The 17,352-nt window shown below is 44.0% G+C and overlaps 1 protein-coding gene across 1 annotated transcript in view; it reads left to right on the forward strand.

Annotated features, from left to right (window-relative positions):
* The window catches only part of SLC25A12 (solute carrier family 25 member 12), a 223,712-nt gene that overhangs the window by 186,721 nt on the left and 19,639 nt on the right, over positions 1–17,352 (forward strand). Inside the window, exon 14 of the mRNA XM_073646949.1 lies at positions 14,495–14,635. Coding sequence (XP_073503050.1) covers positions 14,495–14,635 — 141 coding nt within the window. The remainder of the gene's footprint in view (positions 1–14,494; positions 14,636–17,352) is intronic.

The following is a 17,352-nucleotide window of genomic DNA, read 5'->3' on the forward strand; positions in this document are numbered from 1 at the left end:
TACCATGCTACGCCACTGCATCAGAATGGTAAGGTGCTGAACTATCAGACATATATTTATACTATATGTACAGTACAGACCAAAAGTTTGGACACACCTCATTTAAAGATTTTTCTGTATTTTCTTGACTATGAAAATTGTACATTCCCACTGAAGGCATCAAAACTATGAATTAACACATGTGGAATTATATACTTAACAAAAAAGTGTGAAACAACTGAAAATATGTCTTATATTCTAGGTTCTTCAAAGTAGCCACCTTTTGCTTTGATGACTGCTTTGCACACTCTTGGCATTCTCTTGATGAGCTTCAAGAGGTAGTCACCGGAAATGGTCTTCCAACAATCTAGAAGGAGTTCCCAGAGATGCTTAGCACTTGTTGGCCCTTTTGCCTTCACTCTGCGGTCAAGCTCAACCCAAACCATCTCGATTGGGTTCAGGTCTGGTGACTGTGGAGGCCAGGTCATCTGGCGTAGCACCCCATCACTTTCCTTCATGGTCAAATAGCCCTTACACAGCCTGGAGGTGTGTTTGGAGTCATTGTCCTGTTGAAAAATAAATGATGGTCCAACTAAACGCAAACCGGATGGAATAGCATGCCGCTGCAAGATGCTGTGGTAGCCATGCTGGTTCAGTATGCCTTCAATTTTGAATAAATCCCCAACAGTGTCACCAGCAAAGCACCCCCACACCATCACACCTCCTCCTCCATGCTTCACGGTGGGAACCAGGCATGTAGAGTCCATTCGTTCACCTTTTCTGCGTTGCACAAAGACACGGTGGTTGGAGCCAAAGATCTCAAATTTGGACTCATCAGACCAAAGCACAGATTTCCACTGGTCTAATGTCCATTCCTTGTGTTCTTTAGCCCAAACAAGTCTCTTCTGCTTGTTGCCTGTCCTTAGCAGTGGTTTCCTAGCAGCTATTTTACCATGAAGGCCTGCTGCACAAAGTCTCCTCTTAACAGTTGTTGAAGAGATGTGTCTGCTGCTAGAACTCTGTGTGGCATTGACCTGGTCTCTAATTTGAGCTGCTGTTAACCTGTGATTTCTGAGGCTGGTGACTCGGATAAACTTATCCTCAGAAGCCGAGGTGACTCTTGGTCTTCCTTTCCTGGGGCGGTCCTCATGTGAGCCAGTTTCTTTGTAGCGCTTGATGGTTTTGCAACTGCACTTGGGGACACAGTTTTCCCAATTTTTCGGACTGACTGACCTTCATTTCTTAAAGTAATGATGGCCACTCGTTTTTCTTTACTTAGCTGCTTTTTTCTTGCCATAATACAAATTCTAACAGTCTATTCAGTAGGACTATCAGCTGTGTATCCACCTGACTTCTGCACAACACAACTGATGGTCCCAACCCCATTTATAAGGCAAGAAATCCCACTTATTAAACCTGACAGGGCACACCTGTGAAGTGAAAACCATTTCCGGTGACTACCTCTTGAAGCTCATCAAGAGAATGCCAAGAGTGTGCAAAGCAGTCATCAAAGCAAAAGGTGGCTACTTTGAAGAACCAAGAATATAAGACATATTTTCAGTTGTTTCACACTTTTTTGTTAAGTATTAGTGTTGAGCGAGCACTAATATGCTCGGGTGCTCGATGCTCGGGCCGAGCTCACAGTGATACTCGGGTGCTCGGCCCAAGCAACGAGCCCAATGTTAGTCTATGGGAGACCCCAGCATTTTTGCGGCGGCACCCCCGGCAGTCTGTGGAAAGCCTAAGAAGTTCCCAAAATGATAATGACAGTGTTCAAATTACATGGGGACAGCATGGGGATCGCCCCAGGAAGCATTTCTTACCCCCAGGTCACTGCTGTCAACGTGGTCAGAGGTATTAAACCACTTTTACAGGCTCACAATAAAACGTTCAAAAACAAAACTGAAACGGTTTTCCTGTGAAATATGTTAAGGAACTTCCTTTCCAGGGTAAAGACTTGTGTATAAGGTAAAATTAAATAACCAAAAACAAAAATACTCCTCCACCCCTTGGGCTATGTTCACAAGTAGCATTTTTTATGCGTTTTTGCACTTTTGTATTGCTTTCAACCGTGACAAATGCATTCAGCGGGAAATGTCATTTTAATATTTTACAATCTTATCTGGCCATGTGCTGTGTGACACATGCATATAGTGCTGAAAAGACATGGGAACAGCATGGGGAAGATACCTGGAAGCATCTCTGACACCCAGATCACTTCTGAAGGGCACACTTTTAGGCAGTGATCCTTGCCGCATCAGAAGATGCAGACTTGCAACTATCCCCGTGCAAGTCCTTGTCCCAGGGCAGTGTTCAATTGTACCTCCCCCATTCCTTGCAATGAAAGCGCAAGTATGGAGCCTGCCACCCACCCACCCCCAGGCTGCAATACCATACTGCTAGCTTGCTTGCACTTGAAATTGGGCCTTTTAGGCACGTGGAGGCAGACGCCGGCCACCATGTCATGTTTGCGTCGGCGGCCTGGTATCCATACTCATTCCCCAGCCGCCCGGCGGCCGGGTGTCCACGCTCGGTCCCCAGCCGCCAGGGGGCGGCCGGGTGTCCATAAACGGTCCCCAGCCGCCCCTATTTCTCCTGTGAACTTCCCCCACACTTTTCTTAGCCTGGCCTGCTTTAGGGCAGCATTGGACGAGCCCACCAGAGAACCAGACTCCTCCGGTGGGCCCTGGCTTCTCCATCAGGGGAGTTGAGAGTGCCAAGGTGAGGAGCATGATGATAGAAGTTAGCATCTGCTTTGTTTTGGAATGCAAGCGCATGTACGTAGTAGCGGCTAGGCCTGAGGTGGTCAGCGTTTTGGCGCATATCCTATCTCCTCCGAGGATTGCTGGATGTTTTCCTGCTACTATCCCAGTTCTATGACTTCCGTTAAACCAAAGCTTCAGGTGATGAATGATAGATGAGGTGGTGGCAAAGGAGAAAGAGCAGGAGGAACAGGGACCATTCACATCAATATCAGGCCAGTCAACCACACATGTCTTGTAGGATATGTTTCTGTACCAAAAGGAGCGGTTCGGCTACACAGTTATAGGGCATACAGTGAGTGCAATGCCTACCAAAAATTTAGAGGCACTCCAATGCCCCTTGGAAGTGACATGGAGGTCAGAGGGCCTTAACTAAACCGTTTTTTCCATTTATAGCAACTGGGTCTCCTGTGCACTGTTGGCCTAAGCAGTGAATGGAAGGCTTTCCAAAAATTATGAGGAACTGCAATGCCCCTTGAAACAGACGTGGATTACAGCATACTAAGAACCTTCTACCCATTATTGGGGAGTGGGTCTCCATAAGTGTTTGCCTATGCGTTGAAAAGCAAAAGCTGACTAAAATTAGGAGGAAATGCAATGCCCGTTGGAAGAATGGTGGAGGTCGCACTGGAATAAAAAGACAATATCAATGCCCCTTGGAAAAGTGGTGTAGGTCGCAGTAGCTTAACAAGACGCTTTTAATGCCCCTTGAAAGAGACATGGAGGTTGCAGTAGCTTAACAAGACGGTTTTAATGCCCCTTGGAAGAGACGTGGAGGTCGCAGTAGCTTAACAAGACGGTTTTAATGCCCCTTGAAAGAGACGTGGAGGTCGCAGTAGCTTAACAAGACGGTTTTAATGCCCCTTGGAAAAGTGGTGGATGTCGCAGTAGCTTAACAAGACGTTTTTAATGCCCCTTGGAAGAGACGTGGAGGTCGCAGTAGCTTAACAAGACGGTTTTAATGCCCCTTGGAAGAATGGTGGAGGTCGCAGTAGCTTAACAAGACGGTTTTAATGCCCCTTGGAAGAGACGTGGAGGTCGCAGTATCTTAACAAGACGGTTTTAATGCCCCTTGGAAGAGTGGTGGAGGTCACAGTAGCTTAACAAGACTGTTTTAATGCCCCTTACAAGAGCCATGCAGTGCAGCATATTAAAAACATTATTCCCATTATTGGGGAGTGGGTCTCCCATAGTCTTTGCCTATGCCTACCAAGCAAAAGCTGCCAAAAATTAGGACGGAGGAACTTGCAATGCTGGCAGCACGGACCACGGTCACCCTGGTGGTATAGTGGTGGTGGAGGCTGAGGATAAGGAGAAGAGCAAAAAACAGCCGAAATGAGGAAGCGTGTACCCATGTGTGGGTGTGAAGCGGTGCATGAGAATGCACCTCCCGAAATAACACAGTGGATTTGACTTTGTTACTCTGCTGTCATTTGGTGGTGATGAGAAGTCTGGCCCAATCCAGCCCTTGTTCATTTTGATAAGGGTCAGCTTGTCAGCATTGTCAGTTGACAGGCGAGTGCGCTTATCAGTTATAATTCCCTCAGCGGCACTAAAAACACGCTCCGATAACACGCTAGCGGCAGGGCAGGCCAGGACCTCCAAGGCGTACATAGCGAGTTCATTCCAAGTGTCCAGCTTGGATACCCAATAATTAAAAGGCACAGAGGAATCACGGAGGACGCTGGTACGGTCGGCAAGGTACTCCCTAACCATCTTTTGCAACTTTCCACTCCTTGTGAGAGTACCCCGCGCCTCAGGGCCTGTAAGCTGGACGGGTCTCAGAAAACTGTCCCAGAACGTTGACAGTGTTCCCCTGCCTCTGCTGGATTGGAGTTGCGTCTCTCTCGCCTGTATGCCTTGGTTCGTCAACGAACTGTGACCTCTGCCGCTAGCGTGTTCAGATGGGAATTTTTTTAACAGTTCTGCAGCAAGGGCCTTCTGGTACTGCCACATTTTTGTAGACCTCTCCACCTCAGGAATAAGAGAGTGAAAGTTCTCCTTGTAGCTGGGGTCTAAAAGTGTCACCAACCAGTAATGACTGTCACCCAACATTTTGACAACGCGAGGGTCACGGTTAAGGCAGCGTAACATAAAGTCAGCCATGCGTGCCAGACTGGTAACGGGCAAGACTTCCGTGTCCTCACCAAGATGACGACTGACCATGCTCTCCTCCTCCTCCTCCCCCCTGTCCTCAGGCCACCCACGCTGAACCGACAGTATGACAGTTGTACAGGTACTACCGTCTACAGCGCATCCTGTTCTTCCTCCTCCTCCTCCTCCTCCTCTCTCTCATTGTCCCCCAATGTACGTTGGGTTGAGATGAGGCTGGGCTGTGTGTAATCGCCCGCTACTGCTTCTTGATCCATCTCATCATACTCTGGCTGCAATGCCTCCTCTTTAATTCTCTGCAGAGAGGTTTGCAAAAGACAAACAAGTGGGATGCTGATGCTAATTATGGCGTCATCGCCACTCACCATCTTGGTGGACTGCTCAAAGTTTGTCAAGATGGTACATATGTCAGACATTCAGGTCCACTCCTGAGGTCTTATGTGTGGAGTCTGACCTGAATATCGACGGCCTTGTTGCAGCTGGTACTCCACAACTGCTCTCTTCTGCTCACAAATCCTTTGCAACATGTGGAGGGTAAAGTTCCAACGTGTGGGGACATCACACACCAGTCGGTGTGCCGGAAGCTGCAAACACTGCTGCAACACAGCAAGGGCGGCGGAAGCTGGAGCCAACTTCCGAAAATGAGCTGACAGGCGGCGTACTTTGATGAGCAGATCAGGCAACTCTGGGTACGATTTAAGAAACCGCTGAACCACGAGGTTAAGCACATGAGCCAGGCATGGTACGTGTGTGATCTCGCCTCGCCTCAGAGCCGCCTGGATGTAGGTTCAGCGGTCTCAGCCACAGATCTGCCTGCTCTTTCACAGCTGTCCACAACTCACAAGCAGTGTGAGGTTTATCACCTAAGCTTATGAGTTTCAGCACAGCCTGTTGCCGCTTGACTGAGGCAGTACTGCAGTGCTTCCAGCTTGTAACTGATGTGGTGATATCTGAGATGGAGGCTGAACATGAGGAGGAGGAGGAGGATGATGCGCAGGAGCTGTACACTGGGGGCAACTCTGACTGACAGGGCCCGCAATCCTCGGTGTAGGGAGGATGTGTTCCATCCCAAGGTCTGACTGGGTCCCGGCTTCCACTATGTTTACCCAGTGTGCCGTCAGGGAGATGTACCGTCCCTGGCCACAAGCACTTGTCCACGTGTCCGTTGTCAGGTGGACTCTCCCAGTAACTGCGTTGTTGAGGGCACGGCTGATGTTTTGGGACACGCGCTTGTGTAGTGTAGGTCTGGGATATGGACAATTGAACGCTGCGGTGGGACGTGGACGTGGACGTTGATGCTGTTTCTTGAGAAACTGCCATAACAAGTGAAGACTGAGAGGAGGGGGCATCTTTGCATGCAGTATGGACAGGGGATTGCCTTGCACGCACAACAGGGGGTTCTATTACGCGCACAACAGCGGAAGAAGCAGTGGTGACACCCGCTGACACTGGTCGTGGACCCTGGGGTTCGCCCCACAAAGTCGGGTGCTTTGCTGCCATGTGCCTGATCATGCTGGTGGTGGTCAGGCTGATATTTTTGTCACCCCTGCTGATGCTGGCATAGCAGGTGGTACAAATGGCCTTTTTGGGGTTATCAGCAGAGTCTTTAAAAAAATTCCAGACTCTGGAATACCTACCGGTTGTATTGGCAACGTCCCTCGTGTTGGTGTTGCGGGGAACTGTTGCCCGCCTTCTGTGTGCGGCCACCACACTGCTTCTTCCTGCCTGTTGGGGTACTCTGCCTCCCTCCCCCTGTGTGCTGCTGGCCTCACTCTGCATGTCCTCCTGCCACGTTGGGTCAGTTACTAGATCATCCACCACCTCCTCCTCTTCTACTTGCGCACCACGATCCTCCTCCTCACTTCGTGGCAATTGTGTCTCGTCATCGTCCGCCTCTTGTGACAAATTGCCAGCGTCGACTTCCTCTAGCCTTGGCTGTTCAATTATTTGGGCATCGCTACATGGGATCTCCTCTTCCACCACTTCAAGCGGAGCAGGCGAGGGGCACAAATATGGAAATGGACCAGTGAACAGCTCTTCAGAGTGTCCAAGTGTGGGATCAGTTGCTGTCTGACGACACACGGCATGGTGGGAGGAAGGAGCATCAGGGTGATGAGGAGTATGCGGTCGAGACTCACGGCTACTAAAACTTGACCGTGTGGAAGACAGACCGAAGGTGGTGGTGCCCAGGTAACTGGAAGTATTATCTGCTATCCATTTAATAACCTGTTCACACTGATCAGTTCGCAATACTGGTGTTGTAGTGTGCTTCTCTAGTAATTCGGTCAAGAAGTGGGTGCGAGAAGATGTGGCTGTTGGTTGTGGCACATTTTCACCTTGGCCACGGCCCCGTCCTCTACACGCACCATCACCAGAACGTCCAGTTCCACGTCCCTTGCCACGCGCCTTGCCCATTGTAAATGAAGTAAAATAGCTTGCACTCGCACCATCAATGGAAAAAGGGTAATTAAAAGGAAATTAGAACCGTGGAAGAGGAAAACCACAGTTCTATTTCTCTGGCCTACACCAGACTCTTTTAAACAGATATATTGGTGTCTGAACAGTCAGGGAGACACTATTACTGTTTTTTTTACAGAAAAAAATGCCAAAAGCAGGATAATACAGAGATTTGATCCGTGGAACTGCAAAACCACAGTTCTATTTCTCTGGCCTACACCAGACTCTTTTAAACCGATATATTGGTGTCTGAGCAGTCAGGTAGACACTATTACTGTTTTTTTTTTTTACGGAAAAAATGGCAAAAGCAGGATAATATAGGGATGTGACCCGTGGAACTGCAAATCCACAGTTCTCTTTCTCTGGCCTACACCAGACTCTTTTAAATAGATATATTTGTGTCTGAACAGTCAGACACACTCAATTATTTTATTTTTTTTTGGGGGGGGGGACCAAAAGGTTAATAAGACGTGTATTTGTACAGTCTGACTGAGGAAAAAAAAATACAGGATTTAGATGAAAAAAAAAGGATTTTTCCTGGCCCCTGAGACCGGGGGATAAGTCTAGCAATTTGACCAACAGGAGCACACAGGACTGTAATGCAGTGTTTGCTGGTATAATCACTGCGTCTCCTATACTGCCTGCCTGCCTGATATCTGGGATGGATATTAGTCCTCAGAAGGACTGTTTGTTTGATTTTGCAGGCTTTAGAGACCCTACACTCCCTATTTTGCAATATATATCTCTCCCTAGCTCAGCAGCACTCTCCCTACACTGTCTGATCCGGAGCGATTGTGTCCAAGATGGTGGCTCCCGGTTTTAAATATTCGTGGTGACGCTGTGCGGCCAGCCAATCACTGTAATGCCCACAACCAACATGGCTGCGGCATTACAGTGACTGGCTGGCAATCCCTGCATGTTCATTGGCTCTGTAAAGAGTGCCAAACGTGCAGGGAGGAGACCCGAGCTCCCGTCCCAGTAACCCGGAAATGCTCGGTGCTCGCCGAACATACCGAGTAGTGAGATGCTTGGGCGAGTACCGAGCAGTGTCGAGCATGCGCGCTCAACACTATTAAGTATATAATTCCACATGTGTTAATCTATAGTTTTGATTGCTTCAGTGTGAATTTTCATAGTCATGAAAATACAGAAAAATCTTTAAATGAAAAGGTGTGTCCAAACTTTTTGGTCTGTACTGTATTTGTGTCTTTTTATATACAAATATAGTGCTTTGAATTATATTGTCGTTGTATGAAGATTATTGGGAAAAAAAAAATTCTGCGATATTTAATTAATTTTATCATTGTTAGTCATTAATAAAAAAAAAGCAAAGGATAAGAAATATTAACACACTTCTTGCAGGAAAGCAATTTCCCCCAGAATGTAACATTACTGCCCCAAGAGGCAGAAAAAAGAATTACACCCTTCCATAAACTAAACAGTTAATTGACGGGGATGTGTAGGTTGGAAGTAGGAGACTCTGATTGACTTTCTTTGGGACATCCTAATGTTTGAAGGATTTGCCTTGGGTGGAATTGGAAAGGGCAATAGGTCTAATGTGTAGGGTCACATGTTTACACCCTGCAGCAGTAGAGTGGCACGGGGTGCTGTCTTCCGGATATTAGTGTGCATATTTTTGTGGCCGGTTCTTTTAGTTTTTTTTTTCTTCTTTGTTTTGCTTAATTGTTCATTGTGGGTGTTTTACCCCATTTGGTTGACACAAAGGTTAAACAGATGACTCCTGCTATTTACATTGATGCTCTGGGTAATGAGTATTTATAGTGTAATTTGTCAACACATCGAAAAGTGTCTGTTACCAAACTGATTCTTTTTTTTTAAGAATCCCTGAAATCGCAAAAATGTTACCTTGAAATTCTAATTATTGACTGTTTTATAATTTTCCCTATATACCGCTGGTCCTAATTATTTCATAATGCTTTAAATAATAAGCACGTTTAGAAATTGCCCATTTTATGGACGTTGTCCTCCTCTGGTTCGTGGATATATATCTTACATAGCTTCATGGCATTCCAGAAAAATCAGTGACAGTATATACAGTGGTGTGAAAAGATGTTTGCCCCCTTCCTGATTTCTTATTCTTTTGCATGTTTGTCATACTTAAATGTTTCAGATCTCAATACAAATTTAAATATTAGACAAAGAAATCACAAGTAAACACCAAATGCAGATTTTAAATGAAGGTCTTTATTATGTGATTGCCCCCTCCCTTAAAACATAAAGTAACTGTGGTTTATCGTATCTTTGGGAAGCCGAGTTCAATTTCCCTAGCCACACACAGACCTGATTACTGCCACACCTGTTCTCAATCAAGAAATCACTTAAATAGGACCTGCCTGACAAAGTGAAGTAGACCAAAAGATCCTCAACAGCTAGACATCATGCTGCGATCCAAAGAAATTCAGGAACAAATGAGAAACAAAGTAATTGAGATCTATCAGTCTGGAAAAGGTTATAAAGCCATTTCTAAAGCTTTGGGACTCCAACGAACCCCAGTGAGAGCCATTATCCACAAATGGCGAAAACATGGAACAAGGAGTGGCCAGCTGACCAAAATTACCCCAGGAGCGCAGCGACGACTCATCCTAGAGGTCACAAAAGACTCCACGACAACACCCAAAGAACGGCAGGCCTCACTTGCCTCAGTTAAGGTCAGTGTTCATGACTCCACCATAAGAACGAGACTGGGCAAAAATGGCATGCATGGCAGAGATCCAAGACGAAAACCACTGCTGAGCAAAAAGAACATAAAGGCTTGTCTCAGTTTTGCCAGAAAATATCTTGATGATCGCCAAGACTTTTGAGAGAATACTCTGTGGACTGACGAGACAAAGGTAGAACTTTTTGGAAGGTGTATGTCCCATTACACCTAGTGTAGAAGTAACACACCATTTCAGAAAAGGAACATCATACCAACAGTAAAATGTGGTGGTGGTAGTGTGATGGTTTGGGGCTGTTTTGCTTTTTCAGGACCTGGAAAAATTGCTGTGGTAAATGGAACCATGAATTCTGCTTTCTGCCAAAAAATCCTGACGGAGAATGTCTGGCCATCTGTTCATGACCCCAAGCTGAAGCGCACTTGGGTGATGAAGCAGGGCAATAATCCAAAAGACACCAGCAAGTCCACCTCTGAATGGCTTAAGAAAAACAAAAATCAGACTTTGGAGTGGCCTAGTCAAGGTCCTGACCTTAATTTATTGAGATGCACTGGCATGACCTTAAAAAGGCGGTTCATACTCTGAATCCCTCCAATGTGACTGAATTACAACAATTTTGCTAAGATGAGTAGGCTAAAATTCCTCCAGAGCGTTGTAAAAGACTCATTGCCAGTTATTGCAAACGCTTGATTGCAGTTGTTGCTGCTTAAGGGGGTGGCCCAACCAGTTATTAGGCTTAGGGAGCCATCACTCTTTCACACCGGGCCCTGTAGGTTTGGATTTCTTTTTCCCTTAATAATAAAGACCTTGATTTAAAAACTGCATTTTGTGATTACTTGTGTTATCTTTGTCTAATATTTAAAGTTGTTTGGTGATGTGAAACATTTAAGTGTGACAATCAAGCAAAAGAATAAGAAATCAGGAAGGGGGCAAACACTTTTTCACACCACTGTAAAGTCGTGGCTGAAAGAGTTGGCATCCTTGAAATTGTGCCAGAAAATTAAGTATTTCTCCCAAAAAATTATTGCAATTACTCGTTTTGTTATACACATGTTTATTTCCTTTGTGTATATTGAAACAACACAAAAAAAAACGGAGGGAAAAAAGGCAAATTGGACTTAATTTCACGCAAAACTCCAAAAGTTGGCAGGACAAAATTGTTGGCATCCTCAACTTAACATTTGTTTGCACACCTTGCAGAATAAATAACTTCAATCAATCGCTTCCTATAATCTCTCAACTGGAATTTTGGACCACTCTTATTTTGCAAACTGCTCCAGGTCTCTTATATTTGAAGGCGTCTTCTCCCAACAGCAATTTTAAGATCTATCCACAGCTGTACAATGGGATTTAGATCCGGACTCATTGCTGGCCAGTTCAGCTGGTCCATTTTGATGGACTGGCTTCAAACTGGCGTGAAGAGGCCGCAATATTTATGTGCAAGTTCACATTGCGACCTTTTTCAAACAGTTTTACACCAGTTTTGATGAACATGATCCTAGAATTTCATTGAGCTGTGCACAAATCTGTTTTAAAAACAGGTCCGTGAGTCTCAGAGCACGTCATATTCTCATCCATATTTTTGCGGCTTATACTCGTCCATTAAAGTTTCTTGATATCCATGTAAATGGATGTAACTAGGAAAACGGGCTTTGTACTTCAGAGTTTCATCCATTTTTAACTGACGCAATCAGACAGTCTATCTGCTTCAGTGAAAAAAAAAAACGTATGACAAAAAAGAAAAATAGAAGTGACTAGGATGGCACTTGAGAAAAAAAATCGACCCATTTAAATCAGATGGTAACACTCAATTGGATGTGTGCATGCAGCTTTGGGCCGGTTTCACACATCTGTGTTTCACGGGAGTATGGACCGCGATGGACAGATTGGCCACTGGTGTCTGGATCCAAACTGTAAAGCCTCATAAGTGCTGTCAATTTGAAGCCGAAAGACCTGTGGCCAGTCCGGTCCATGTTCAGATGTCGAAAGACCGATATGGGAAATTGTCCCACCAGGGATATAGGTAACTTGTTTTTTTTTTATTTGTTTGTTTTTAACCTTTTGCTTCTTTGACTTGTCCTATTTGCAAACATACAAAAATTAAAACTCCAGTGTATAGAAAAATATATACTGGATGCTATTAAATGCACAATAAACTCTACTTTAAGCTCTAGATCCAATATGAAGAATTCTATGTTCCTGTAAGGGCTTGTGTCATGTATCAGGTAACTTTAAGCTGTCAGAGGTCACTAGGTCACCTTTAAGCCATAATTGTAAGTGACTTATCCTGTGATGACATCATTCATAATTCCATGTAATTGAGATGATGTCATATAAAGCCCCTCCCTATTTAAAATCCTTTTTCAGTCTAAAGAAACCGAGAGAATCTTGTGTGTTGGGTGAATGAAAGCTGTGAAAAATTCCTGGGGAAAACTTTGTAAAGATATAGTTGAATTTTTAACAAAACTTTGAAAAGTTTATGCTTTTATTAAACCGATCACTTTTGGTTCAGACGATAGACAGCAGGACTGAAGATTTAATATATGTTGTGTCACAGTAAAATCTTCATAGATAAACAAAGAACAATCACAGTCTTGTGTCTGGAAGTAACCTGCGGACAATGTGCTGACCCCAAAAGGTCACCGGTCACAACATGTCCACTCATCTGCTCAGGGCAGAATGATGACGGAGAAGTTAACTTCTGAGTGTTTTATCCTGTTAGTACGATATTCATTGCAGCATCTTAATTTATACATGTTTAGCATTTTTTTCATTATTGTTATTATTTCTGTATTTTTTTAAGTTAAAAAAAAATCAAACTTCCAAGCATTGAGATGAGCTATAATCTCATCTGAAACTTCTTGGAAGCGGTCCACGAACTACAACAAGACATAGAAGAAAAAAAAAACAGAAGTCCTTCATTTAAATAAGCTTTTCTCCTGTAGTGGTGGCCGCAGCATCCAGAAGCTCTTCACATTAATTAAACTTTTGAACTGCACTGATTTATAAACTTTTCCTTTACAATGAGCAGCAATGCAGCTGATAAAATAATTAGAAGTCCAGAAGTCCATTCTGATTTTTTTTTTTTCATTGACATCGCCATATGAGGACTTGTTTTTTTGAGGCATGAATTGTAGCTTTGAATGACACCATTCATTTTGCTATGTATGGTAAAACTGAAAAAACATTACAACTGCGGTAAAAAGTGAAAAAATACTCAATTCCCTCCATTGCTTACTCCATTACTCATTGAAAAGAGTGACCTGACAACATAATTCATAGATCAATTACGGTGATGTCAAACTTGTTTCGTTTTTGTTTTGTTTTTTAATTTATGTGGTGAAATTTTTTTTTTTTTTTAATTTTCGAAAAAAAAAAATTGACTTGTCACCATTTGTTGACACTCATGATGTTTTTATTCTTCCGTCAGTAGACATTGACATCTACTTTTCGTGCATACAATAATTTGGTCACTTTTCATTGTTTTTTTAATTGCAATTCTAATTTTTTCCCCCTCTCTATAGTATTTACCATACAGGGTTAATTAATTTTTTTATTTTGATCAGACTTTTATAAAAGCAGCGATATGAAATTTACTTGGCTTTATCTTTAACGATTGAAAATGATGGGGTTTCAAAATTTTTATTCAAAAAGAAAAACTTTTTTTTTGCATTTTTTACTTTGAGATTTGACTTGATTGCTTGTTTTATATACTGTAATTTAACAGTATTGCAGTATATAAAGAAATAATGTTCTCCTATGAAGCTCAGCCCAAGGCTGGGTTTCACAGGAGGACTAATATGGCTCCAGGATGCCAGGACAACTCATCAGCACCCTGCGACAGCGTCGCGGGGAGTCAATGGTAACCTTTGAACTCGAGCATTGGCAGTCGCGTCATTTAAATGTTGCTGTGTAATTCAATGTTCCAAAGTAGCATCTCCACTATGGACCATATACCTTTGTAGATATCTGTACATTTGGTGAAATTCCCCCCTGCATCCGCAGCATAAAATGACAATCTCTTAGCCTAATTTTACGCTGCCTTTTATTGGACAGGATATGTGAATTTACCCCGTTGTGTTTCTTTTACCTTGATGACTGGTTTAAACACTAATGGCGGTGCAAATAAACCCTCCCCCAAAATACCGTTTTGGCCAATGGATGATCATATTTTTGGGAGTATTAATTAACCCGTGAATAAACCAAACCAGCTGCCACGTTCCCATTACATACAGACATTACACGGGCGATGTTTAAATTAATTTGCCTCGTTTCGCAGACGAGCTTTAATCCCTTCCAGATACAAGACTTCATGATTCTTCTGGTGAAGCTCAAGGGATCTATATCCAGAATTTATGGCACAAGGAATATCATTAGTATTTAACGACTTTATAGAGGGCACTGGAGGCGAGGGAATGAGTTTATCTCAGCATTCTCCTTACACAATCTGAAGGTCTGCTCCTGTAACGGCTGGTAAAGGACCTGATGGAATTGTCTATTTGTGTGCAGGCAGGAGGCTCCCAAGTCATTTTCACAAACCCGCTGGAGATTGTCAAGATTCGCTTACAGGTCGCAGGAGAAATTACTACCGGCCCCAGAGTCAGTGCAGTCACTGTAGTCAGAGACTTGGGCTTCTTCGGCCTTTATAAGGTGAGTCCTTTATATTATATATATTTATTATATACTTTTGTATTTATATAGTTATTCCATCTTTAGTGTTATGTAAAGACTTAAAGTGTAACCGTCATATTTTTTTTAATTGAGATCGATTTATGTCTGACATCAGCTGAGTTTGCACATGTTAGTTTTTAATGCAGTTTTGATGCAGTTCAGACTACTATTTTTCTTATTGCAGAAATTTACAATTTACAAATTGTGTAATATCCTACTAATTTCTTTCTACAGATCCTATGCTGACCCATGCATTTCCATGGTAACAGACAACAAACCTTATGTAGTCTGATCCCGCACACATATTTACATATTTTTTCATGTCTCCCTATTTCTTGCTAATCTACCTAATGCATGTGGGTAAGAGGCCGGGCACAGATAGAACAGTGTGTGACCGGATTATACTATACATGGTTGGTTTGTTACTATGGAGAAGTATGCATCTGCATGGGGGCTGTAAACACAAAACATGAAAAAAATGATGCTTCATGTAAGAAATCAAATTGGTTTAGAAGGCGGACATTGGGTGTATTGGAGGCAGTGGTGTAACTAGAGTCCGATGGGCTCCGATGCAAAAGTTGGACCTATCCACCCCCTCCCTTCCTTCATGTTGGTCAGATGTATGGGCCCTTGTAGCATTCTAAATCCTATAAGGACATACGTGTTGCCCCCCCATTATGTAGTGATGTTCCCCATCTTGGTATATATATATCTCCCCTGTCCTAGGCCCATCCTGGCATATATGTCCCTCATCTCGGTATATATGTCTCCCATCCTGGGCCCATTCTGGTATATACAAGTGCATCTCACTAATTTAGAATATCATCAAAAAGTAAATTTATTTCAGTTCTTCAATACAAAAAGTGAAGCTCATATATTATATAGAGTCATTACAAACAGAGTGATCTATTTCAAGTGTTTATTTCTGTTAATGTTGATGATTATGGCTTACAGCCAATGAAAACACAAAAGTCATTATCTCAGTAAATTAGAATACTTTATAACAACAGCTTGAAAAATGATTTTAAAATTCGAAATGTTGGCCTACTGAAATGTATGTTCAGTAAATGCCCTCAATACTTGGTCGGGGCTCCTTTTGCATCAATTACTGCATCAATGCGGCAATGTGGCATGGAGGCGATCAGCCTGTGGCACTGCTGAGGTGTTATGGAAGCCCAGGTTGCTTTGATAGCAGCCTTCAGCTCGTCTGCATTGCTGGGTCTGGTGTCTCTCATCTTCCTCTTGACACTACCCCATAGATTCTCTATGAGGTTAAGGTCAGGCGAGTTTGCTGGCCAATCAAGCACAGTGATACTGTTGTTTGTAAACCAGGTATTGGTACTTTTGGCAGTGTGGACAGGGGCCAAGTCCTGCTGGAGAATGACATTTCCATCTCCAAAAAGCTTGTCGGCAGAGGGAAGCATGAAGTGCTCTAAAATTTCCTGGTAGACGGCTGCGCTGACTTTGGTCTTGATAAAACACAGTGGACCTACACCAGCAGATGACATGGCTCCCCAAACCATCACTGATTGTGGAAACTTCACACTAGACCTCAAGCAGCTTGGATTGTGACCTCTCTACTCTTCCTCCAGACTCTGGGACCTTGATTTCCAAATGAAGATTGGAGCTCTGGGACCTTGTGGAGTGTGTCAATGACTGCCTTCTGGACATCTGTCAAGTCAGCAGTCTTCCCCATGATTGTGGAGCCTAGTGAAATAGACTAAGGGACCTTTTTAAACGCTTAGGAAGCCTATGCAGGTGTTTTTTGTTAATTATTGTAATTTACTGAGATAATGACGTTTGTGTTTTCATTGGCTGTAAGCCATAATCATCAACATTAACTGAAATAAACTCTGTTTGTAATGACTCTATATAATATGAGTTTTGCTTTTTGTATTGAAGAACTAAAATAAATTAACTTTTTGATGATATTCTAATTTAGTGAGCTGCACCTGTATGTCTCCCATCCTGGGTCCATTCCTGGTATATATGTCTCCCATCCTTGTACATATGTTCTGTTCTGCTGCTGTTCGTTAACACATAAACTCCCCCGATTTTACTCACTTTCTCCTGCTCCAACGTGGCGTTCTCTTCTATAGCCGGCATCTTACTTCAGTGTGTAAGCGACGGGCAGCGCATAATGTCACTGCTGTGTACCCAGGGCTGGCGTCAGAACCAGGCGCACCCGGGCAAGTGCCGGGGCCCTGAGCAGGCTGGGGGGCCCACTTGCCATCGGGCACCCCGCCGCGCTATGGGACCTGTGAGCGGAGGAGAGCTTTGCCAGCGCCCGCCCCCCCGCTTGCTCAGGACCCCAGCATTATAAGGGAGGGGGGTGTGTGTGACATCCTGCATGGGGAATTATAAGCGAGGATGGGGGAACGTGACATCCTGCATGGGGCATTATAAGGGAGGGGGGTGACATCCTGCATGGGGCATTATAAGGGGGGGTGACATCCTACATGGGGCATTATGTGGGGGGAACAGCCTGTGTGGGGCATTATGTGGGGGGAACAGCCTGCATGGAGCATTATGTGGGGGCCATTATTCTGTGTAGAGCATTATATGGGGGCCAGTATCCTTTATGGAGCATTATATGGGGGCCAGTATCCTTTATGGAGCGTTATATGGGGGCCAGTATCCTGTATGGAGCGTTTTATGGGGGCCAATATCCTGTATGGAGCATTTTATGGGTGCCA

Source organism: Phyllobates terribilis, unplaced genomic scaffold (assembly GCF_046119375.1).
Source record: "Phyllobates terribilis strain yellow unplaced genomic scaffold, ASM4611937v1 Scaffold_9__5_contigs__length_417890890, whole genome shotgun sequence".
NCBI classification, from domain to species: Eukaryota; Metazoa; Chordata; class Amphibia; order Anura; family Dendrobatidae; genus Phyllobates; species Phyllobates terribilis.